This window comes from Danio aesculapii, chromosome 21 (genome assembly GCF_903798145.1).
Source record: "Danio aesculapii chromosome 21, fDanAes4.1, whole genome shotgun sequence".
NCBI lineage: Eukaryota > Metazoa > Chordata > Actinopteri > Cypriniformes > Danionidae > Danio > Danio aesculapii.
In genome coordinates this window covers 11,313,757-11,340,634 of record NC_079455.1, presented here as the reverse complement: position 1 = coordinate 11,340,634, position 26,878 = coordinate 11,313,757, and the positions used below count along the sequence as shown (strand labels likewise).

General features: G+C 37.7%; 2 protein-coding genes across 2 annotated transcripts; both read left to right on the top strand.

The window, feature by feature from the left end:
- Positions 1-289: 289 nt before the first annotated feature.
- On the top strand, positions 290-4,599 carry ripply1 (ripply transcriptional repressor 1). Its single transcript, XM_056446664.1, has 4 exons — positions 290-471; positions 560-638; positions 2,379-2,452; positions 4,032-4,599. Exons 1-4 carry the CDS (start codon positions 404-406, stop codon positions 4,231-4,233), a joined length of 423 nt encoding a protein of 140 aa, XP_056302639.1. The 5' UTR covers positions 290-403; the 3' UTR covers positions 4,234-4,599.
- A 3,797-nt stretch (positions 4,600-8,396) lies between these two features.
- Positions 8,397-24,608, top strand: LOC130214667 (transmembrane gamma-carboxyglutamic acid protein 3). The gene is made up of 4 exons (XM_056446457.1): positions 8,397-8,475; positions 17,926-17,971; positions 18,365-18,525; positions 23,484-24,608. The coding sequence occupies exons 1-4, from the start codon at positions 8,413-8,415 to the stop codon at positions 24,021-24,023; spliced, it is 810 nt and encodes a 269-aa protein (XP_056302432.1). The 5' UTR covers positions 8,397-8,412; the 3' UTR covers positions 24,024-24,608.
- Positions 24,609-26,878: the final 2,270 nt, after the last annotated feature.

Below are 26,878 nucleotides of genomic sequence, written 5' to 3'. Positions count from 1 at the left end.
TAGTTATATATGACTGCACTCCTGTGTCGCCCCCCTGTAGTCTTTTTCGCAGATGGTGTGCAAATTTGCCCCTCCGTGTTGTTCTAATAACCTCACGGTACCAGATTTCTCACCCTCACGCTGGGGCGCACTGTTTACACAACTGGAGAAGTCTTCGCACCAAAATGTCCATAGCACACTATATCCCGATCATTTGGCAAACAGCACCAAACCCCCTCTTAAAACAACCTCGGGTCATTTGGCGTCGGTTGTACCGTCCAGCTCCGCCCCCTACAGCAGCAGCTGCATAAAAACCCCGAGAGCGACGCGCCTTCATTCATTCACAGCCCCGCTGAGGACATCGAACGATCGACCGCCGGACTATTCTCGACCAGCGCCAAACAAAACGAAAAACACAGAGACGATGAATTCTGTGTGCTTTGCCGCTCCTCATTCTATATATATGGACAGTAAAATCCAACTGACAAGCAGGTGAGCATTCTATTCTGTTCTATTCGATTCCACTCTATCCTATTCTAAGATGCCCGCGTCTAAATAATTCCGGTCATTTGTTCCACAGCCCAGCTTCCCTGTGGAGACCGTGGCTCGTGACAAGAAAAGATGCTCAAACCAAATGCAGAAGGACCAAGCTGGCTTGTGTGAGTACTTTAAAAAATATATATTTCATATTCATTTTATTAACCACATTTAAAGGGATATTTCATCTAAAAAACGCAAATTCTGTCATCATTTGCTTATCCTCGACTTGTTCACTTGTTCATTCTGGTGTTTTTTTGTTTTGTTTTTGTTTTTTGCTGATATTAGTGTACTTCATAAATATTTAAGCTTAAAAATACTTGATTATATATCGTTTCTTAATTTTTTTCTTCTTCTGTTGAACACAAAAGAAGATATTTTGAATGTTGTAACCCATTGACACCCATAGTAAAAAATAAAAAAATAAATACTATGGAAGTCAATTGCTACAAGTTACAACATTCTTCAAAATATCATCTTTTGTTTTCAACAGAAGAAAAAAAATGAACAAAAATGTATATATTCAAGTATTATAAGCTTAAATACTACCAATATCAGTGATGCGGTTGGTAATGTTGAAAACAATTGCTATTTCAGTATTATTTGTTAATATTATTATTATTCAGCCCATTTTGTATAATTTCTAATATAATAAAGTGTATTTTTACAAGCTTGATTATCTTTTTAAAATAAGTTCAATTAAAACCATGATATACTGATTAAATATGGAAACTGTCAAACATTATTTAGTAGACTACTCAATCAAAACAGTAAATTAAACACATACTTACCAAAAAGCCAATGCTTAAATGATCCTTTTAAACATATTTCAATGCAAACATTGAGAACAAGCATATGTAAAATAAATTGTGCTATTTTAAAAGCTGAAATTACTAGTAAATTTGACTCGACTTAAACATTTATGGTGGCAACTAATTTTTAAAAGTGTACTTAAAAGGATAGTTCACCTAAAAATTTAAATTCTTTCAACATTTACCTATCATTGACTTTTTTCAAACCTATTTGATTGTTACAATTAGTCATTTAGCAGATGCTTTTGTCCAAAATGTATTTTTTTTTGTTCAAAAGAGTTTTTTTAAGAGGGTTTCTGTAGAACACAAGAGAAGAAATACTGAAGAATGTTGAAAAACACGTGACCATTGACATGTATAATATAGGAAAAAGAAATACCAAGGAAGTCAATGGTTACAGGATTCCATCATTCTTTAAAAACTTTTTCATTTATGTTCAACAGAACAACAAAAATGTTTTGAAACTTTTTGGTGTTATTTTGAATTTTCTGCATATCAATGACCTATTAAATGTATACAGACAGTATACTTTCTTATTTTATACACACTGTTTAGTAAGGGACACTCCATCCTTTTTGCAATGTTTTAGTTGTGTGTGACAATTAGTAAATTAGTGACCTGTGGGGCATTTTGGAGCGTCAGTAGGTTGCTTTAAGGTGACAGACAGGCATGTGGTGAGCATTAGTGAGCAGAAGGTGTTTCATTGACAGCAGCTCCAGCACTGAGACACACTCGGCCATATGGCACCACTGTCTGAGTGTGAACCCTGAGTCTGTGCCCAGACACGAGGTGTAGGGAAAACAGCTCTCAGCTCGCTTGCCAACATCCAAGCAGACACCTAGCTTTGAGAAAGGGAGTTGGAGGCAGTTTCCCACAAACACTTTAGCCTGACACCCCTCCATGTCACAGCTTTTCGCATCCTGCCCGGAGTGTTTTACACCCACGAAGCTGGCAGCGCTTTCACCTCATAAACACCGGACAGGAAGCATTGTTTGAGTTTGTATTGCACGCATGTGGTCTTACACGTCTTTATTTTTTTTCTTTTTCCAGCCTTACTCCAGGCCAGAAGTGCCCGGTAACACTACAACAGATGGCAAAATGCAGTCTTTCCAGCACCCTGTCAGGTCAGTGCACGTTTTTATTTGGCTTGAGCAATCAGTTTGTTTTATAACGTGATTTTCTTTCGGGCTCTTAAAGCCTAATCTGCTCCAAATAAAGCTGTTGTGTTTGTGGAGTTTGTACGCTGCTAATTTGTAAACAACAACATTGCGGTCTTTGTGCGGCATTTCATGGTTATTTCAATGTGTTTGTTCAAAAAATTATTTAAATAGTTTCACTAAGAATTTTGGTAGATTTTTCAAAAAATAAACATTCTGCAATACATTATATTTTGAAGTACAAAAACTGAACAGATTTTTCTTTTATATGATAAAATCTTTTTTATGTTCTTCAATAATTTAACAGTACCATCAATTTACACATTTTCCATTCTTTTAACATCTCCTTTCCCCTTCCCTCCCCAATAGTGTCGGTTACAGTAATTAGATGTTGCTATCATAAATCCAAAACACGGAGAAATAATATAAACTCAATAAAAAATAATACAAAATAATAATAATAAATGAATAAAATACGATTTTTTCCCCTTTATTTTCGTCAATTGGTGAAGTTTGTTTCTCGCCACTTTTTTGCTTGGTTGGGACTTGTGAAGCTGCGCATAAATGGATTTGCTCTTCAGTGTTTGGACTTTCAGCAGTGAAAATTAAACTTTACTGAACTAAACTGAACTTCAACTTTTAAAACCGGGCTGACATAGTTTCAATTTACTAGAACGTCTATTTTAAGCTTCTTTGACACAAATCTACATTGTAAAAGCGTTTTCCACTAATCATTTATAATACAGCAAAACTTCATGCCCTCTACCATATGCTCTAAGAATTACTGATAAATTATAGTCCTTGTCTGGAACTTGACTAAAAGTACTATTTAATATATGTCTAATCTGTAAATATATCCAAAACTGCTATTTGTTGTGGCCAAAATGTTGGGTTAAGTGGTTAAATGACTTTAAATCGTCATTTTCAAAAAGATCCCCTAATTTAAGAATACCCTTCTCTATCCATTGCTTCCGAAGAAAAATAGTTCTTCCAATTTACAGTTTGGGATTTAGCCAGATACTTAAGACTGTGCTCAAAAATGGGTTAAACGTTAATGTCTTTGCACTGAAAGGATATTTTCATGTAACACTTTACCAGCAATTTCTTAATGAAAACCGTTTCCACAATAATACATTTATATTAATACTTGTAAATGACAAATAAAGTGTGTTAAAAGTTCTGTAATGATTGTATATAAAACAAAGATTAAGTATGTTTTACAAGAAGAGTCTTTCAGTCTTTCTGCTGCAAAATTAGAAAAAAAAATCAATTCAGTAAAAAATGATTTAGTTTTGCTGAAAAATTGGTAGTAAATTTGGAAAATAATTTTTGAGGTGTTACTTTGTGAACTTTTGTAAATAAAACCAAGACTACTAAAGTATATTACAGAGGAAAATAAATTTCATTCCAGTCTTTTTACTTCAGAAATTCAGAAAAAAACTTTTTCTTTGTAATTTTTTGCAATTTCTGAATAAAAATAATGAGTTGCATTTACATTTCAGCCCTATTCCCAGTGTGTTTACCTTTTTCTTTTTTAATTCTTTAGACTCTACTGGCCCAGATCGAAATCTTTCGACTACCTCTTCAGCGACGGAGAGGCTCTGCTCAGAAATTTCCCAGTGCAGGCAACCATCAACTTCTACGATGAGTCTGACAGCGAGGATGAAGAGGAAAGCTGTGATGAAGATGACGAAAGTGTTGTCGAGGACTGTCTGAAACGCAACAGTCACTTCACAGCTTACAACTGAAGCCTCAGCCTCCCCGTCTGTGCAAATCTGACGTCACCAGGAGGAGAAGATCATAAATTTAACATTGACACTGCATCGCGCTCTATTAGAGAAGCCGTGCTATGAATAATTCAGCCCACAGACGTGGTCTTTCTAAAGCACAGACTGATTTTAAGGATTGTTTTGCACAGGAAATATAATTGCAGATGCAGAAATTTTGAGCATGAATGTAATTCCTGTTTAAAACAGTGAAAATGCAATCCCACATTGGGAAATGTCGATTCAGGTCGATCTCAGGGTTCTTCTTTTGTATATAAAATTCTATTAGTATTCTATTATTCATCCCTAACTTATGATGTACATTTTATGTATATACATATATGTATTTATGGCATTTTTTTTTACTTTTGTACTTTTGATTTAAAATACAATCTATTTAAATGAGTGCAGATCTCGTCTGTTGTTGAATTTTTGCAACCCTATTTCATGGTGATTTATACATTTTTGATGTAGAGATGAATTTGTACGGTCTCCTTTGTACATTTTAGTATAATATACTCATCCCCCAATGACAGTTCGGTTTAAGTGTGGGGTTTGCAGGGTTTCTGTGAAGCATTAATCTGATTTTGCAAACATTACAGCCTCAAATAGCATTACAAAGCGTTAAGTTGCCTTTTCTTTGGGCCTTCTCCACACTGTAAATCTCCCAGATGTGGGAAAGACAGTGAAGGTGGATTCATCGGAGAACAATACATGTTTCACATGGTTCACAGCCCAAGATCTTCACTGCTGGTAACACTGAAACCGACATTTGGCATTGGCACGATACTTTAAGCAAAACTATGATATTACTCTGCTAGTTAAACCTGATAATGCACCAATACACACACAGCAAGACTGGTGACAGAGTGGTTTGATGAACATGAAAATTAAGTTGAACATCCCCCATGGCCTGCACAGTCACCATACTAAATATTATTGAGCCACTTTGGAATGTTTTGGAGAAGTGAGTCAGGAAGCGTTTTCCTCCACCAGTAACATGTAGTGACCTGGTTACTATGCTGCAATAAGAATGGCTCAAAATCCATCTGGCCACTGTGCGAGTTAAAAGCGAGTGATTTAAGGCAAATTTAAATTGTTAAAAGTTTTGAGTCACATTTAAAGTGTAATTAATGTTGCACTTGAATTTTGTATAAAGAGTTAGTATCTGGAAGTTACATTTTTTTTTTCTTTCCAGTCTGATAACTTTTGAAATTTCTAAAATATCTTCAAATAAATGTTGATGTTTTAGGCTGTCTTCTAATTCAGTTATGAGTAATACAGTGTTATTATTCTGTCGTGGGCTGCACGGTGGCGCAGTGGGTAGCACATTCGCCTCACAGCAAGAAGGTCGCTGGTTCGAGCCTCGGCTGGGTCAGTTGGCGTTTCTGTGTGGAGTTTGCATGTTCGCGTGGGTTTCCTCCAGGTGCTCTGGTTTCCCACACAAGTCCAAAGATATGTGGTATAGGTGAATTGGGTAGGCTAAATTGTCTGTGGTTTATGTGTGTGTGAATGAGTGTGTATGGGTGTTTCCCAGTGATGGGTTGCAGCTGGAAGGGCATCCGCTGCATAAAACATATGGTGGATAAGTTGGCGGTTCATTCTGCTGTGGCGACCCCAGATAAAGGGACTAAGCCGAAAAGAAAACGACTGAATGAATGTTTTGTCATTGTAAAACTCAATGTAAAAACAAAAAAACAAAAAAAAAACAACAACACATACATGTTTTGTGGTGCCTGTGGATAGTAATAGGTGGTGTATGACATTACAAATAGTTAAAAGGACATTAAAAGATAAATGAAATGAGCTGCAGGAAAGTTGTTTTCTTACCAATTAAATTGTATGAATTTTGTATAAATTATAGCTATTTTCTGCCAATACATAAAATAGTTACATTTCCTCATGAGATCAGCTTGGATGTGTGTTTCTGACTGGTTTCTTTTTGAAGTCATTTGTGTCTTTGATGTTTTCGGACTTTATCTGTTGAGTGGAAAGCTCTGTTGTTTGTCCAGAAGAGCTTTGATAAAGGACAGCATCCACAATGAAAGTGCCCTCTTAACAAGCTCTGATGTTTAAGATCGAACCCTTCCTGTGAAGTCACAGGACAACAGAAACCGATCTGGACAAAGTGTGCCAAGAAATTATCTTCCACACCATTACATCACCACCACCAGCCTGAACCATTGATACAAGGCAGGATGGATCCATGCTTTCATGTTGTTTACCAAATTATGACTCTACTATCCGAATGTTGCAGCAGAAATCAAGACTCATTCAACCAGGCAACGTTTTTCCAATCTTCTATTGTCCAATTTTGGTGAGCCTAAGCGAATTGTAGCCTCAGTTTCCTGCTCTTTACAGGAGTGGCACCTGGTGTGGTCTTCTGCTGCTGTAGGCCATCCGCCTCAAGGTTTAATGTGTTGAGCATCTTCTACACCCCTCGGTTGTAACAAGTGGTTATTTGAGTTACTGTTCCCTTTCTATTAGCTTGACCCAGTCTGGCAATTCTCCTCTGACCTCTGGCATCAAAAAGGCATTTGCACCCACAGAGCTGCCACTCACTGGATATTTTCTTTTTTTCAGACCTTTCTCTGTAAACCCTAAAGATGGTTGTGCGTGAAAATTTCCGTAGATCAGCAGCTTCAGAAATACTCAGACCAGCCAGTCTGGCACCAACAATCATGCCACATTCAGAGTCACTTAAATCAATTTTTTTTCCCTATTCTGAAGCTCGGTTTGAACTGCAGCAGATCGTCTTGACCATGTCTACATGCCTAAATGGATTGAGTTGCTGCCATGTGATTGGCTGATTAGAAATTTGCATTAACAAGCAGTTTGACAGGTGATAAAAAATAAATAAAGTGGCCAGTGAGTGTATATCATACTTTTGAATGTTTCTAAAAAGTGTCTTTGACAGAAATAATATACTTAAGAGCAATTTGAACAGCTGATTGCATATTTACAGTAGATAAGTACAGTTTTCATTTTTTCTAAATGTGTTGTTATTGTACATAAAATCTTTGTGCTTTTTGTGACCCACTTACAGTAATACAGTATTGATATAGTAATGTCATACATGCATATATTGTGTTTGAAATATTATCATATGTACTGGTAAAGTAAATTAACTTTAAATTCACATTTTACTTGGACTCTAAAACTTTGAGTGCAATTGCTGTTTTAATTGAATTATGTTATACTTAATCAAGTTAATATTTTTTCACAAATAATGAGAAGATTTAAAAATGAAAATCATTGAACATTAGTCAGGTGGAATTGCGTCCCAGTATTTACATAAGGGGTCTTTGACAGGGGCTCTACGACCTCTAGGGGGCCCACGGCGGTACTACAGGGTGTCTGAGAGTTCTTTGCCCTTTTTTAGTTTATGTTTTGACCCATTGGTTTGACCTCACATACATACTGTGAAGAATACATATATAACTAAAAATGCGATGTTAGGCTTGCTTAAACAAAGCTAAATATAAAGTTCGGTCGAATGTAATGTACAAATAACTTACATTTTAGCATCTGCTTGTATGGATGTACAATATATATATTAATGCTTATATCACTTCACGCATCGTTTCTTTACAGTAAAAGCATAGTCAACTTCAGTACAAAATAGCATACATATTTTACAGCAGTGGAAACATCCAACGGTTGGTGTAAAACAACATTTAAGACGTTTATGATTTTACAACTCAACCATATTTTTTAAAATGTGAGTTTGAAGTTTATTTTGCTACGTTTTAATGATTTACAAACACCACACAGCTTCATTACACACGACTAGCTGTTTAGCATTATGGGTAATGCTGTCTTTTTACACAAGGCGTGGCATCGAGATGGACCCCTGACTCTTTCTAGTTACCATCCGGTTTCTCTTATTAAAATGTCATTTGGTGGCACTCCACGACCATGACGATGAAAATAAAACATTAACGTCCCGTCATAAATACGCAACGGTTTCTAGAAACTATTTCCGAGAACTGTATACGTGCGCACAAACAGACTACACTACCCAGCGTATTTGCCCCCATTCCCCAAGAAATATGACTTTGCGTGTACGAAATTAACAGCGGTATTTCATTGGACATCCAAGGGGGAATCCTCGACTCCTATTGGTCCATTCTCACGTCAATCAAACAGCATCCGTGACTCATGTGGGTGCTCCCTCGATGGAAACAGGGATGGAATGGACGAGCAAGTGCAACATCCTGGAAGGTGAGCTTTATTGTTGTTTTCACTCTCCTCCTGACTAACAGCTGTTATCTTATATTTCTCCGTGAATATATCGCTTTATTTATATAAATGTCTACGTTTAATCACACCGAGTGCACCCATTAACCATATTTAGCTGCTAGTAGTCATAGTTAATATGCCTCTCATATTAGTTTAGTTCGATAAGTATCAATATTCACTCTGAATTCTGTATCTGAAACTGATTTCTTTTTTAGCTAAATACAGACGCTTCTTTTTGAGCCACAAGCCAAACTGTCAGATCGACAGACTGGATGCGTAAAGCCCAAAGTATCCTTGGTTTAGAGCAACATAGAGCAAACGAGATTTATTTACTACAAAAGAAAGCGATTTGTAAAAAAACACCTGTTGTGGGCTACAATATTGTGTGTTGGTTGAACTCATGAATTTGCATTAATTTAGCTCATTTTGTTTTTACAACAGTTGTATTTAATAACGGAATGTGCGATGGTATATACATAACCCATTATACAGTTGAGAAAATGGCCCCAATAAGAGAATCGTAACGAGCGAAAGACGCCAAACTTCATCTTCTGCATCGATTACTCCAATAAAAAGCAGTTTTTGGTCTACCTATGCAAAAATTTGAAGGGATAGTTTAAAAAAATTAAATCGGAAAAAATGTCATTATACTCACCCTTATGTCGTCCTTAATGACTTAAACATGTTGGCAACTTCTTTAAACACACTAGCAATTTGCTAAACATTAGTGACTTGTTAAAATATGGGTTTCCGATCCACTTAAAGGTGCAGTAGGAGATTGTCTGCAGAAACATTTTTTGTTGTGCTGGTTGAAAGTCTCTTCCCAACAAACACATTTACGTTTTTTCAAAGGCAACGTCGCCACTTGTTACATTGTTACAACAGAGAAACGTAAGACGTGACAAGGTGGAGCGTGTGTCATTCATTAATCATGAGATGACATTCTCCTAAAACTGATGACGAGTAAATGTTGTACAGTGGTCGTCCATGCCGCCTAATGCCAAGTTCAGAATTCAGACTGCATGATTTTTAAATTAGTCGTGTCACAGATGTTTTTACACCGCATGACTATCTGGGATAGTGTTTTGTCGCTGCTTTGTTTACACTGCAAGATGGATCGGCGACAGGGGCTTTCACATTGCATGACTTTACAATAGGAAGAATCGCCGACAACTTTGTCCAAACTAATGTCTCACAGTCAAAAACATGTAGTATATATTTTGTTATTAACTACATACATGGTCAAATAATAAGCAAAGTAATGGGGTTAGACAAACCATTTGTTTTTCCAACAAAACACTAGCCTCTCCTACAAATGAGCACTGAAAGCATGATCGCCGGGCCTATGGTTTCTGTGCAGTGTTGCCAAAAGTGCCAGGAGTAAAAATGTTACTATTTACCCCACCTGCGGGGCAAGTTGTAACAGACAGAGGGTTAGTTGTAACACATGCTTAAAAAGGCAGATTACACACAGTTAATTTAAATTTAGTTTACTTTAAATAGTAGCTATATTTTCTCTGTACCTAGCTCAATTTATTTTTTATTCTACAAAGCACAGCATGTTATTTACAATATTTATTTATTGGATAAACACATTTGGATTAATTTGGATTATTATCCATTATTATAGAATGCATTTATTTGTAGTATTAGCAATAAAATATTTTTTGTCTATCAAAAAAAAAATTCTATTAAAAATCAATTTATTTAAAAAGTTCTCAACATTACACTCAAAATTAAAAAATATTGTCTTAGTATAATTGGTGTTCAACAGTGTGTGGCTTAATTGTAACACCCTGTTACAATTTGCCCCGCTGTGTCATGTTTTTTTCAAAACTCGGCTGGCAGTCACTGTGTGTTTTTTACATCTAGAAGCCTAGAAGATCACAATATAAGATTTCACGTTCATACTTTCACAGATTTTTTAAAATACAAAAGTATTGACTATAATAAAAAATAGTTTATTTTTCTGCGGTATTTTGCAGTTTCGGGTGTTTTTACTCTGGAGGCATGTCCAAACGCCAGGTAAAGACTATATATTTGAGCACAGTAGGTTTAGTTAGCAGGAGAAGCACTTTAGTATCGAGAGCAACATTGTGTAAGTACATTTAGACTTGTTTTCAGTTGCTATGTATGGTTAGAGAACACTTAGACTTGTTTTCAGCTGGTTGTGTATGGTTGTAGGCCATTTAAACTTGTTTTCAGCTATCTGTGTATGGTACTAGAAAGTTTACCCACTGTTTCCTTGGTTACTGTAAGAGCTTGTGTGTCTAGCCGGACAGTTTATTACCTCCATAGCCACTCATTCTGACTATAATCTCATGGCTCTAACTGAGACCTGGTTGAGACCGGAGGACACTGCTACACATGCAGCTCTTCCTACTAATTTCTCTCTTTCCACACTCCTCGTCAGACGGAGAGGGGGTGGGACTGGACTACTGATTTCCAAAGAATGGAAATTCACTCAGAGACCGTCCCTGCCAAAAATCAGCTCCTTTAAATTCCACGCAGTCACCATTATCCACGCCTTCCACATAAATGTGGTTGTCATCTACCGCCCACCGGGTACATTAGGTCACTTCTTAGATGAACTAGATGTTCTTCTCTAATCTTTTTCTGATTATGACACTCCCTTGTTGGGGCTAGGTGACTTTAACTTTCACTTTGAAAGACCTCTAGCTGCTGACTTCCAGACTCTGCTTGCCTCTTTTGACCTCAAAAGAGCACCTTCTTCTGCTACTCACAAATCAGGTAATCAGCTAGATCTTATTTACACTCGACATTGCTTCACTGATCAAACACTAGTAACTCCACTACAACAAACATCGGATCATTTCCTTCTGTCTCTCAACATCCACATTACTCCTGAGCCGCCACACACTCCAACTCTAGTTGCATTTCGCAGAAACCTACGCTCTCTCTCACCCAATAGACTATCCACCATTGTTTCAGACTCTCTTCCTCGATCTTGCAAACTCTCTGCACTTGATACGAACAGTGCCACTGATACACTCTGCTCCACACTAGCATCATGTCTAGACAGACTATGTCCTCTTACATCCAGGCCAGCCCTTGCCAGTCCTCCTGCACCCTGGCTCTCTGATGTTCTCCATGAGCATCGCTCAAAACTTCGAGCTGCAGAGAGGATTTGGCGAAAAAGTAAAAATCCTGAACAGCTCATAACATACCAAACTCTTCTGTCCTCTTTCTTGGCTGAGGTTACTTCTGCAAAGCAGACATACTTCCATCAGAAAGTCAACAGTGCCACCAATCCTCGCTTACTTTTTAAAACATTTTCCTCCCTCCTCTATTCTCCTCCTCCACCCGCATCCTCCACACTCACTACTGATGACTTTGCTACATTCTTTTGCACCAAAACTGCAAAAATCAGTGCTCAATTTGCTGCACCTACAACAAACACGCAAGATACACCACCAACACCACACACACTCACCTCTTTTTCTCAGCTCTCTGAGTCTGAGGTGTCCAAACTCGTGCTATCTAGCCATGCAACCACTTGTCCGCTTGATCCCATTCCCTCTCATCTCTTGCAAGCCATTTCTCCTGCAGTCATACCAACACTGACTCATAATTAACACATCTCTTGACTCTGGTTTATTCCCTACTACATTTAAGCAGGCTAGGGTAACCCCACTGCTAAAGAAACCCAACCTGGATCAAACGCTACTTGAAAACTACCGACCGGTATCCCTACTTCCATTCATGGCCAAGATTTTGGAGAAAGTAGTGTTCAATCAAGTCCTGGACTTTCTTACTCAAAACACCTCATGGACAAAAAGCAATCTGGCTTTAAGAAAGGCCACTCAACTGAGACTGCCCTGCTCTCGGTCGTGGAGGATCTCAGACTGGCTAAAGCAGACTCTAAATCATCTGTCCTCATCTTGCTGGATTTATCAACTGCTTTTGACACTGTAAACCACCAGATCCTGCTATCTACGCTTGAGTCACACACATTGAGTTATTCAATGGTTCAGATCTTACCTCTCTGACAGGTCATTCAGGGTGTCTTGGAGGGGAGAGGTGTTCAACCTACAGCATCTAAACACTCAGGGCTCTGTTCTGGGGCCACTTCTCTTCTCCATCTACACAACATCTTTAGGACCAGTCATCCAGAAACATGGATTTTCCTACCACTGCTATGCTGATGATACCCAGCTATACCTCTCTTTTCACCCTGATGATCCCTCGGTTCCAGCTCACATCTTAGCCTGCCTGTCAGACATTTCACACTGGATGAAAGATCATCATCTTCAGCTTAACCTCGCGAAAACAGAAATGCTTGAAGTTTCTGCCAACCCAACTCTACACCATAACTTTTCAATCCAGATGGATGGAGCAACCATTACTGCATCCAAAATGGTAAAAAGCCTTGGAGTAACGATTGATGATCAACTAAACTTCTCTGACAACATTTCTAGAACTGCTTGATCTTGCAGATTCGCACTCTATAACATCAGAAAGGTCCGACCCTTCCTATCTGAACATGCAGCTCAACTCATTGTTCAAGCTCTTGTTCTCTCCAAACTGGATTATTGCAACTCTCTACTAGCCGGGCTTCCAGCTAATTCTATCAAACCTCTTCAGCTGCTTCAGAATGCAGCAGCACGAGTGGTCTTTGATGAACCCAAAAGAGCACATGTCACTTCGCTACTCACCCGTTTGTACTGGCTGCCAGTTGCTGCTTGCATCAAATTCAAAGCTCTCATGTTTGCTTACAAAGCAACCTCTGGCTTTGCTCCTTCTTATCTGCTCTCACTTCTGCAGATTTATGTGCCCTCCAGAAACTTGCGTTCTGTGAATGAACGGCGCCTCAGGGTTCCATCCCTAAGAGGGAAGAAATCACTTTCCCGAACTCTCGCATTCAATCTGCCCAGTTTGTGGAATGAACTCCCTAACTGCATCAGAACGGCAGAGTCACTTGCTGTCTTCAAGAAACGACTAAAAACTCAACTATTTAGTCTCCACTGTCCTTCCTAATCTGTAACTGCCTCTCTGGCTATACCACTAACTGTACTCTCTCAAAAAAAAAAAACTTACATTACTAATGCTTTGCTTCTTAGACTTTACACACCTGAAACTTGTCTATAGCACTTATTCACTGCAGCTCTTATAGTTGTGTAAATTGCTTCCTTGTCTTTTTGCTTTGGATAAAAGCGTCTGCTACATGACTAGATGTAAATGTAAATAGTTTTATGCTGCAAAAATGTTTTTTTTTGTGTTTCTCATCCAAATTTCGCCGAACTTTTTCAACAATTTTCAAGAAGACATCTACCGACACTGTGGTGAAAACCTCTGAAGCATGCCACGGTTAACCCTGAGCAAATACCTTAAAACTCTGTGTTACATTTAACCCCGCGTTACTTTGTGCCCCGCCCTCATACATATTTGCTCACTTTGGTTTGAAGGGAATTAGCAATTTCTCATCAACTTTCTTTTTTAACTTTCTGTTCTGAAACGTGAAACAGACACGGGTGCTCCTGTCAAACCTCCACTAGTTCTTCCTCCTTTTTTTGGGTCCAAATAAACTGAAAATGAGTGCTTTTAACTTCCCCCTCAACCTCCCGCTGGCCTGCAGGTACACACACACACACAAGTGAATGCTGCTCTCTCATTGGCTGTAGGCGATCGCCGATGTTTATTCATTCATTTTCTTTTTGGCTTAGTTCCTTTATTAATCCGGGGTCGCCACAGCGGAATGAACCGCCAAATTTCTCTTAAACTCAGACAAAACAGAATTATTACTTATTGGGCCTAAGTCCTGTACACAGCAGATCTCACAACTCGACCTACAATTAGAGGGATACAAAGTTAGCGTTAGCTCTACTATAAAAGATCTGGGTGTCATATTAGACAGCAATTTAACTTTTAAAAATCATATATCCCATGTCACAAAAACTGCTTTTTTTCATCTGAGAAATATCGCTAAGTTACGAAGTATGCTATCCATCTCAGATGCAGAAAAGCTAGTCCATGCTTTTATGACTTCTAGGCTGGACTACTGTAATGCACTGTTTGCTGGCTGCCCAGCATCCTCTATTAACAAACTTCAATTAGTTCAAAATGCAGCTGCCAGAGTTCTTACCAGGTCTAGAAAATTTTATCACATCACACCAATTTTATCCTCCTTACACTGGCTGCCTGTTAAGTTTCGTATTGAATTTAAAATATTGCTCCTTACATATAAAGCTTTAAATAATCTCTCGCTACAATCCAACTCGCTCTTTAAGGTCTCAAAACTTAGGGCTTCTGGTAGTACCTAGAATAGCAAAGTCGAGTAAAGGAGGTCGAGCCTTCTCATTTATAGCTCCTAAACTCTGGAATAGCCTTCCTGATAACGTCCAAGGCTCAGACACACTCTCCCAATTCAAAACTAGATTAAAGACCTATCTGTTCAGTAAAGCATACACTTAGTGCACCACTTAGGGGGCTTCCACACAGGTTCTGCATCTTGTTGATATAGACTGTGAACATCAGCTACGCTATTTATTTTCTTTATTCTCCATTTCCACCTGGGGATACTCTTCCCGAGGCCCTCAGACTATGCAGAGTCACTGATTCGATCCAAGACCAACGACGAGATGATCCCAAGGTTTCCATATCCTGGACCAGGCCGAATCCTGAGCAGCTACTGTGATGGTCATGGAAGAGTGGAGAACATGAGACTGATTCCTGTGACGCTCCAGAGACAGACGAGTCTTCGCTGAGGCCAGCTTCCAGCCTCCGCCACTGAGACTGCAGCTTTGCACAAGACGTTTGGCCTGCGGAGAAATTAAAATGATCGTGCCCAACTGAGCCTGGTTTCTCTCAAGGTTTTTTTTCTTCACTTCCGCCATTAGTGAAGTTTTTTTTCCCTCTCCGCTGTCGCCACTGGCTTGCATGGTTCGGGATCTGTAGAGCTGCGCATCGTTGGATTTGCCCTTCAATATTTGGACTCTCAGTAGTGATTATTAAACCCCACTGAACTGAGCTCAACTGAACTGAACTTAAACACTACAAACTGAACTACACTGTTCCTATTTACTGTGACCTTTTATGTGAAGCTGCTTTGACACAATCTACATTGTATAAGCGCTATACAAATAAAGGTGAATTGAATTGAACCGCCAACTTATCCAGCATCCTTATTTCACGCAGCAGATGCCCTTCCAGCTGATGCCCTTCCAGCAACCCATCTCTGGGAAACATCCATACACACTCATACACACTCATGCACTACGGACAGTTTAGCTTACCCAATTCACGTGTATCACATGTACTCCACACAGAAATGCCAACTGACCCAGCCGAGGCTTGAACCTGCAACCTTATTGCTGTGAGGCGACAACACTACCTACTGCGCCACTGCGCCACATATCTCACAGGCATCGGCGACTCATCGGCGATTCTCTCAGATTGCGTATTTGATAGTTCATACTGTTCGATTGTCACTTACAGTACGTGCACGAGCACCGATTTGCCTGTTGAAAAGGAGTTAGGAGAGAAATTTTAGTAGCTAGCTTGAAACCAGTGGTGCTGTCGGTAAGAACAGAGGTCCAGCCTAGTCACTCCATTTAATTGCATTTATTAGCATCAAGGATTTGTGCTCAAGAAGAAAAGTGTGAGTGTGTGTGTGTGTGTGTGTGTGTGCGTGTGCGTGTGTGTGTGTGTGTGGGTGTGTGAGTGGTTTTCTGCAAGGAAATAACAGAAAAACAATGTGTCAGTAATCAGTAAGAAAATAACAGAAATGCAATGTTTCAGTCTACCAACAAAAGTACATGTCTAAACAGAAAATGGTAAACATGAAACATAGGAGCACTTAACTCAATTTAAATCATACAAAAGCCACTTACATGGTCAAATACGCACACACAGGAAAACAAAGGAAATCGAATTCAGTCCTCAGCACAGTTCAGCCATGTGCAGCCAGAAACAGCCAAACTGTGAGCACAGGTGCAGTTAATAAAGCCCTTGAGGCAGTCCTGATTGGCCAGAGATCGATTGAGTGGAGATTGGAGTGAACCATAATCTGAACAGTGGTGTGACACTAGGAGTCTGCAGTTTAGGAACACAACTTCTCAACACCTGTGTTTTCAGACATATGTCGTCGATTTCTCAAAACCTGTCTGAACTCAGCATAAGCACAACCTAAAGCAACGGCCGTTTAAATGGCAACATCATGACACCGTTGTGACAACCTTCAGCAACAACGTAGATCCTCAACCTTTTTACAAGGTTGGTACAGCTTTGTAGAAAGTTTACATCGAGGCAACGTTGTGTGTTTGTTGGGTTAACGGTCCAATAGTAATGATTAAAGTAAATGATCTAAATGTATTTACAGTATATGTATTTTTATATTCTGGGTAAGGCATAAGACAAAAAATGTTCATCTATTAAATATTGTCAGACCGACAGTTTCCATAATTCTGATAAGGAGCCCAAACTGTCTGTAAACAATTGTAGATTTGTACATCTGCGCATCTGTTGTTCACACAGATACACCATTTGTGCGTGCATGCATGCTGCACATTCATGTTCACATGAGACAGTCACAGCAGTAAAAACAAATAATGAATCAAAACATTTTCAAATCCTGAATGAATATTGGAGTTATTTTTGCACGCTGGAGGAAGGATGACACCATAGCTGAAGCATTTCTTTTAGACAGTTAATGTTATGTTTTAAAACTATTTTAGGCACACAAAGCTAATGTAGATTTTGTTGTTTTATGAATGGGTTATATGTACGGAAGTGTTGTTTAGCCAATAATGTGTTATAACACTCTCTGGAACATTTAATTTTGAAACTCCAAGTTACTTTATTCCCAGATAACTAATGTTGAAACTAATAACACAGGCTCATCCGGGTATTTTGAATCATCTTGACTATCAGTGAATACATTTACGTCCATATGCTTAATAAACTATTAGAATTAATAAACTATTATGGCTCAGAATGATGTTTTGTGTCTAATTGTTACATTTTCTGGCAAGTAGCCATGACATAAACTTTGCATTGTGCTGCTGAAAAGCCTGCCAAGCTTTAATCTGGGACTTTATTTCTTACTTAGCATTATGCTAGAAGATGTTCTGAATTATACAAGCAAGAGGCTAAAACTTGTTAAAGATGTCAAAACATGCTTACAACATGCTAATAGTAAGATAAAACTATGTACCATAATACAACTTGCTAATACATTTAGCATTTTATATTTATACATATATAAGTTGATAATATCAACATAAAACCCTCCAGAGACTACATTAGGAATACGTCAAAACATGCTAGCAACTTGATAAAAGTTACAAACTAGATAGCAACATGCTATTTGTGAAAAGATGTTAGCAAATTTGTCGTAGCAAACTTTTTTCTGTCTAGTTAATGTGTTATGAAACTATTTTCAATCCTTTGAATATTTCTTTTAAATTTCCACAGGTCAAAATACTTCAGATTGAGTTCTTCTGTGGTAGTATGGCAGCAGGTAAGAACTTCATCCTGAAACAGTAACATTATTGAGTCAGATTTCTGTCTGAAATAAAAATAGTTCCTGACACGTTATGTTACATTACACAAAACTTTGGTGTAACAGATTATGTGTCAAAGTTCTTTGGGGTCTACTAGCACTTTTTGAGCTGTCCAATTTTATTTTCAGTACCTTGACTCTAATGAGATGCAGAATGATGAATGGATGGAAAATGAACCTCAAAACAATTATATACATTTCATATCTGTAACTGTACATTTTTAAGTGAACAAATAAAAAATATTAGATTTATTGTATCTGACAGGCTTGAAGTGGCACACATACTGTCTGTTAACACACACAGACATTTTTGCCCCCATTAAAACACACAGATTTCTTTGGGTCTCTCAGCGTTTCTAGATGGCAAGGATGCAAACTCTCTTCTCAAACGTTTTCGGCGGGCGAATGGTTTCTTGGAGGAGTTTCGGCAGGGCAACATCGAGAGGGAGTGCGCAGAGGAGAGCTGCAGCTTTGAGGAGGCCAATGAAGTATTTGAAAACAAGGAGCAAACGGTAAATACTGTCTTTGTTAGCCATTTAATAAATATAGTTAATTGTAACTCATAAGTGGGTGTTTCTATTAGATGCCACATCACTTTTGGCCCTATGGACTTGCACATTTTGTTTAAAGAGCCCCTATTATACATAAAAAGGGTCATATTTTGGTTTTGAGGGTCTCCAAGAACAGGCTGATATGCATGCAAGGTCAAAAAACATTTTCATTGTCTTATAATATGCATTTATTTTTACATAATTATCCCAGCGACTCCCATATAATTCGTTCAGCGATTCATTTGTTCCCAAACACCTCCTTAGCGAGAAGCTGATCTGCGCTGATTGGACCGATGACAGTCTGTTGCGATTGGTCGACAGCGTTCAGTGCGAGACTGAGTGAAATGCCCACTACAGCTTTCCAACAATATTGAAGTAGTCAAGAGTGCATGTGTGAGCATACCTTCCAACACTCCTGTTGTTCCCAGGAGTCTCCTGCATTTCAGACCCATCTCCCGCCACCCTCCTGTTTTGTTATTTTAATCCCGGAAAACTCCCTTTATTTCAACCACCCCCCAAGATTCCAGTAGATTCCAGAACCACTCATCAGAAAATGACGGGAACAGCACAATTAAGGCTTACGCTAATGCTGAGGTATTTTTGCAAAAATAAACCTCAACCACTCACTCTTCAGTTTCATCTTTGAGTAGAGAAAATAACACTAACTTACCACTCACACTTTCAATATTATTCAGCTGAGCACAGCGCCTACATGACTTGATTCAACCGGGATCTGCTACAGTGTTTGTCTTTCTCTTTTTCTTTGCTACCGTGTTTGTGGGCGGGGCCGGAGGTTTCAATTCTCCCAGGTATGCGCACGCAACAATTGTGTGGGGCTTAAGTTTTGTATCTACGTCATACCGAAATGGCTAAAGACTCGTTATCAAGACGATTAATTTGAAGCACTATGAGTCGACTCTTTTATAGATGAATCTATTGTTTTAAACACTGTGCACTTTCAGATTTAAGCCTTAGCTGGATATTTCACTTCACTTAGAGCTGTGTTACACACTGCATTAAGATAATTTTCAAAAACCCATAATAGGGGCTCTTTGATGCTATTGTGTAATAAAATCTAAAATGTAATGTACAGGACCAATCATTGTAATTTGTTATTATTATTATTATTATTATTACACATTTCTGGAATTAAATGGTTAACTCTAAGACTAAAATGTATTATTTTATGTATCGTGATACATATATGCAATCAAACCACCATCAACTAGCAGTTTTAATTTTCTACACTTATTATTTCCTACTGTAATTTTCCTGCAGTGACATAATATAATACATATATTGTTGTAAGATACATTTATATGTAATTACTTCATAATAAACATCTTTAAAACAAAATAATTAATTTAAATTATATTTTCTGTAATGTTTTCCTTTAATTTGAATATGTAATTTGCAAGCCTTCAATTGTTGTTTTTTGCCCACATTGCCTCATTTGTTTGGCTTTCAAATACATTAAAAAATATATATATATAAAAGTGTGCCTCTATTTCTCAAACTGTTAATACTTTAATTGATTTCCAGCACATTAAAGCAAAATACATAAAAATAAAGAGTTAGTTTACTCAAAAATGAAAATTATGTTATTAATTACACTTATGTCTTTCTCAAGTACTGAGAGCTTTGCTTGTATTTGGAACACAAATGAAGATATTTTAGATAATCTGAGAGAAATCTGAGAGCTCTCTCATCCTCATCATGTTTTCCAGCTCAAGTTTAAGCCAATGAACTGTTGTTGTTGCGTTAAATGTGTAAATAACTTCTCACATTGCCAACTTGTCCTGAATGACTGGGATATTTGGCTTAAGGTGTGGGCACAAATACTATTGTTCAACAAGTTTTAATAGGAATACAGGAGATGACAGGAAAATTCATATGAGGGCAAATGATTGTCCTACAGAGATTTTAAAGCTAAAGGCTGTGCCTGCAACTTCTGTGCCTGCTGAGTGCGTTTTGTGTTGTGATGCTGCTAAAGTAATATATTGTTTTGATAAAAATGTCAGTTGAATATGTAGGGATTAAGTACAGTTTTGACCCAAAGAATGACCAGTCTGTCAGATAAAGAAGAGTCGGAGTCAGAGATTCAAATAAATAAAGTTTACTGAAGTTAGTTTGCAGTTTCATCAGCAGAAGCCAGCTTCAATACTCGCAAATGAGTTCCTAGGCCGCTCTGCTTACAATCACAAATCAATAACAATTATACTCTCACATAAGGTCATTAACTGCGTCATACATATAGGTGTTGTAATCTGATTGGTTAAAACAACTCTGAACAATATCTCAAGCATATAAACAAATCAAATAGAACACACACACTTAAAGTACAATCTGTTTCTAACCCAAGGCTGAGTGTATTCTCAGCCATTTTTATCAAAACTGGTTGAAACCGGTATAATCTACATTCAGGCAGTTATATCCTTACTACACAAAGTCTATTTTGAATAAAAAGTATAATCACTTTAAAAGAATTAACCGTAAAAATAGCAAAATCACTTTAGACATTTTAGACAGTATTAACTCATAGAAATTACAATAGAAACAGTTGTTTCCGGTCCTCAGTCCTTCGGTTCCACTCCTCCGTTACCTCTGACCTAGTTTGGTGGCTCCTGAAAAAAGTTACAAAGAGACAGGTAAATGCACTGAACATTCTTATATTAAGCAATGTGTTAACTTTATTCATAATTCAATATTCATCTTTAATAAAAATAATAAGAAACAGGATGATGAGAAAAGGATAAACGTTGATCCATGCTGAGACGGATTGGAAGGTATAAATCCGAATCCTTCAAATAAAATTACTGAAATGCAGAGTATCGTGTGTGTTTTTAATTTTGTTGTCTACAATATAGAAAAAGGTAGGTTATAGTTTTAAAAACGGATCCAAAATAGTTATAGAAATAATAAGACACATATTGAAGGGGATAATACTGTAATTCTTTTTTTCTGCGGGGCTTCAGTTGACGTTGATTTTAAAGCGCTCTGTAACGGGAGAACCACATTCACTACTTTCTAGTTGGCATGTAGTTCAAGCTCACAAGCATTTTGCATTTTGTTTAGCTAAACACAATTTGTAATATAACATTTTCATATTGTGTCTCTAGGCTTTATGATTAATTTTATTTAAAATGCAATACACCCCCACACTCCTCTAACTTATACTCCTCACAATCACTGCACTATTTAAGATTTGCACATTTAAAGTTTGCACATATTCATTGCACTGATTCATTTAATTGAACTGTACATACCCACTGCACATGGACATTTGTAATTATGTTTATCTATCTGCACACTTCTGATTATTAATAGCATCCTGTACATAAATTCATTTATTGTAAATCTCAGTTCATAGCTATTACAACCTGTATATAATGTTCATAGTACATCCATCTGTAAATATTACCATAGTTTTTCTATAACTGCACTTTATAACTTATACCTATATCCTGCACTTGCTGCTATTGCACTGCTGGTTAGACCGAAACTGCATTTCGTTGCCTTGTACTTGTACATGTGTAATGACAATAAAGTTGAATCTAATCTAATCTAATCTAATCCTGTAGAAAACCTACATGCCTCACGTCAGTGGCAGTTCTCGTTTAAATGAACCCTGGGCGAACCACCTGCTTTTAGAAATGTACTTAGAAAAATAAAATTATTTTTATTATTAATATTATACAATTATTATTCTAAATAAATAGCAGAAATCAATCCTAAATGTAACTGGAAAAAATGTAGACACAACTGGAGTGATATGCTAAGATCTCTTAAGAAATATTTTGCTTGAATATTAAAGACAATTCAATAGAATACAAAAATATATCTTTTGTGTAATTATCTGTTGTCTTAGGCACGACTCATAGCTGAGAATTAATGTTATTAAGTCTTACCTCCCTGATTCATAATCTCCTCCTTTCTGCTTCATAGCCATATAGTTAAAATAAGAGCATCATCATATTATAACTTTAGTTTTGTCGACTTGCAAAGCTCGCTGCGTGCTGAAACCTCTGCATAAAAGTTACTACGGTTTCACAGTACATAAGCGGTGTATATTTTTTTGGCGTGCATGTAAACAACTGGTATTCACACCGGGAATGGTTTTCTGCGCGCATGAATGAGTCAGTTTGCTTTCACCACCGTTGTTTCGGTTGTACATAGACAATAACAAATGTTTTTTTTTTTGCACCTTGTCCCCATGCCACCCCCCAGCAAGATGCCGCCTTGGGCATCAACCATATTGCCCATGCCTATATACGCCACTGCTCACACTTCTTTTAAATGTTTACTGTGTTTACGTTTACCTATATATATATATATATATATATATATATATATATATATATATATATATATTTTTTTTTTTTTTTTTTTTTTTTTTGAATATTATGTAATTGTCGCTATGTCGCACACACGCCCCGCCTCTTGCTTAAGTCCTACCCCCGATTAATCAAGTACTCATTTGTCAAATCTGTGGATAAGTCGAAATGAAGATTGGTCAGAAATGCCCATCCCTACTCATTTTACAATTTTCCTATAGTTAAACTGTTGAAATTGACCATTTTTAATCCATTCAGCTGACCTCCAGTTTTCGCACTTTTAGCTTAGCATAGAAAATTGAATCAGATTAGACCATTAGCATCTGGCTGAATCATGTTTTCCAGCTCAGGTTTAAGCCAATGAGCTGTTGATCATAGATATAGATAATCGAATCGGATTAGACCATTAGCATCTTGCTCCAAAAATTCTTCTTCTCCTCAGTGTCTGTATAGGGAAAGCATTCAAAAGTACTTAGGTGAAGAAACTGTTGAATAAAGTAATTATTTTTTTAAGTTTTCATGGCATGCTGGGTCATACCCATTTCATAATAGGTTAAAAATGCATCCCAATTTATACAATCACAGATGGAGTTCTGGAAAAACCGCAGCATCTACACAGTGAACAGCAATGCTGATTCGAACTCAGAGCGGCTGGAGTTTGGGAACATGGTGGTGCCCCTGGTGGGCGTGGCTGTCATCATCATTGCGCTCTTCATCATCTGGCGGCTGTCCATCACTCGCTGGCGTCTGGCCTACACCCAGAACCGCTATCTGGCCAACCGGAACACCCGCAGCCTTCCGCGCATTCTGGTGCACCGTGACCCACTCTCGCATTCAGAGAACTTCCACGCCAATGACAGGCTCAGTGTGGTGGTCAGCGGCACCGAGCGGAGCGGGTCTTCCCTCGCCACCCAAGACGCCCGCCATCACACCGGCCACTCACAGAACAATCGCTCGCTATACGTACAAGATCCATCTTTATCCGTGGCCTCCCACTTGTCTGGGGCGACCCCGCCACCATCCTACGAGGAAGTCACTGGGCATCTAGAGAGCAGCAGCGATGAGACGACAGTTCCGTACAATGATCCTCCACCAAAATATGAGGAGATTGTGCTAGAAAAGTGAGTGTTTTAATTTACTAGGATATAAATATAGAGAGTTGGTGGTTTATGCACTGGTAAATGTGGTTGAAGAGAAAGATGTAGAAGTATTAATGAAGAAGAGATAAATTATATTCCTCAACGACAGTTGCCAAGTTCAAAATCCTATCAAGCATTAGGCTTCAGAACCTACTATAAAACAAAGGGTTGTTTATGGGACAAAACAAGATGGTGTGCCAAATCTGATTGGTGTATTGTAAGAGTTTGCATATTGTCCTTTTCCTGTGATTTTATTTATCTTTGATGGTCATTTTACACTGCACTGAAAGATGCCAACTATCACAATCAATCGCCTGATGTGAGTGCTCATTCCATAACTCAATTTGCAAAAACTAACGCCAATACATATCGATAAGACCTAATTATCTGAGAAGACCCGATTCAATGTTTCTTGCCATTTATCGGTGTGTGTAAATGGGAATTGGCGCTACACACAGTAAGCCCTGTGAAATCATATACCAGAAGTATCTCTGATGCACCAGTATAGAAATTTAGAAATGTTGAGTGAAAACCAATAACTCTTGAAACCTGGAAGCCGATATATAATTGATATATAGGTGGATAACCAATATATATATATATATATATATATATATATATATATATATATATATATATATATATATATATATATATGAACAAAACTCAGACACTGTTAAATCTTTAAACCTGTAGAAAACAAGCAAACATCTAGATCTTTATCCTGAATTATTTACAAATTGCAATTTCAAGAATTCCCTTTTTTTAATTCTGGAAAAAATCCCACACTGCTGACATCTCGTCTTTTTTCTAGCATAAACTCTTCTAACGCATCTGCCCTAATGGCCAGCGATACAAATTTGAAGTGTGGGGGAAAAAATCCATAATTTATTTGCCAATAATTCATTTTAATATCTACCAATATGTCAGCCAATGTATCGTGTATCACTATCTCTGTTCCATGCCAACATCCTTACAACTTGTCATAGACTTTCACAAATAAATCGTAAGACTAACGCAATTCAAACTAATTCAAAATACATCCAAATCACACCTGGCCAAATTCCCTCCATTGGCCCTTACCGATCATGGCCTCCCAATTATACCCATCCACTGAATTGGCTCTATCACTGTCTCTCTACGGCACCTATAGCTGGTGTGCGGTGAGCACACTGGCACTGTTGTCCTGTGGCTGCTGTTGCATCATCCAAACGGATGCTCCAAACTGGTGGTGGTGTGGAGAGACCCCCCTTCATGATTGTGAAGCGCTTTGGGTGTATGGCCATGTATGATAAATGCACTATATAAATACACATTACATTACACACATGATGATTATACCATCTTGTGGTGAAATACAATGTCACATATGCACACAATTTACTTGTTTGCAGACACAAACATAGAAATGTACATGCTTGTTTCAAGTAGAACTAGGCCTTAGAAACTTGTAAGAAAAGTCAATCAAATATCAGCTGCTTGTGAACTTACAGTTATTGAGAGATTTTACCTCAAATGCTGCCCTGTAAACAATTTTGTGTTTAAAAGATGTTTTAATAGATATTTAAATGTAGACAGCTTGGCTAAAACAAGACTAAACTTGAAAAAATCTAAAAGACATTGAAGAATAGCCCAAAAATAGACTTTATATGTGCAGTCATTCCTTTCTGTTTACTTGATGACTAGTCTAGTTTTGACCTATTCTTAGACGTCTATTAGATTTTCACTGACAGCCCAAATTTAACCTTATTTTAGCCAAGACGACTATGTTTAGATGTCTATTAGACATTTATTAGACATCTTTTAAAAACAAAAAATGCTTGTTGGGTGTTCACACAATCTCTCTCCTAAGACACAAATACACAAAACCTCCCACATGAAAAAAAACCCTGTTTGGGGCCCAATCATTGGATGACACAACATTACAGTCCCTTTGTTTTCTGCATTGCTCCTCTCCCTGTCATTCTCAGACTGTTTACGGTGTGTTTTATTACTGTTTTTTTTTTGTTACTGTGTGAATCAGTGCGAAACTTTTTGTGGATTTTGACATCACCAGGTGCTATACTGTACTATAATGCTGCTTGTCCTCACCGTGTTCCCCTCCTCATCTCTATATGTCTGTGTGCTCTAACTAGTCAACCAAACTGCCCGTCTACTACATGTGGCTGAATCATGTTTTCCAGCTCAGGTTTAAGCCAATGAACTGCTGCCGTTGCTGTAAATTTGTAAATAACTTCTCACACTGCCAACTTCACTTGAATGACTGGGATATGTGGCTTAAGGTGTGGTCACAACTACTATTGTTCTGCAAAGTTTTAATATAAATCCAGGAGATGACTGGAAAATTCACATGAGGGCAAATGATTGTCCTATAGACCATTTTGAGGGATGTAAACGAAAACAATGGTCCCACGTATGTCCTGTTTTACATTATTGATTTCTATAGCTTCTGAGAATCCAAAATGAGCCACATATTGATAAATAATGTTATGATAGCTGTTTTAACATTAAGTTATGATTGAATTGCCTCTTGTTACAGTTATGAAATAGTTTGATAACAAGCAGGAAATGTTCATGGGCTGATGACATGACCACATTGAAATGGTCTATAGAGATTTCAAGTTGGTCACTCAGATTTATGGAATGCAGTCAGGGTCAAAGTGTGATTGTTCCCAACATCCACAGTTTAATTGTGTTAAAGGAACTCTCCACCTTTTTGGTAATAGGTTTATTTTACAACACTTTCAGTTTCCTTTATATCTGTAAACATATTATGGTATATTTGTGTGCTTTAAAAGAGTCAAAAACTTACGTAAAGCACATTTAAAGACTTTTGGCCCT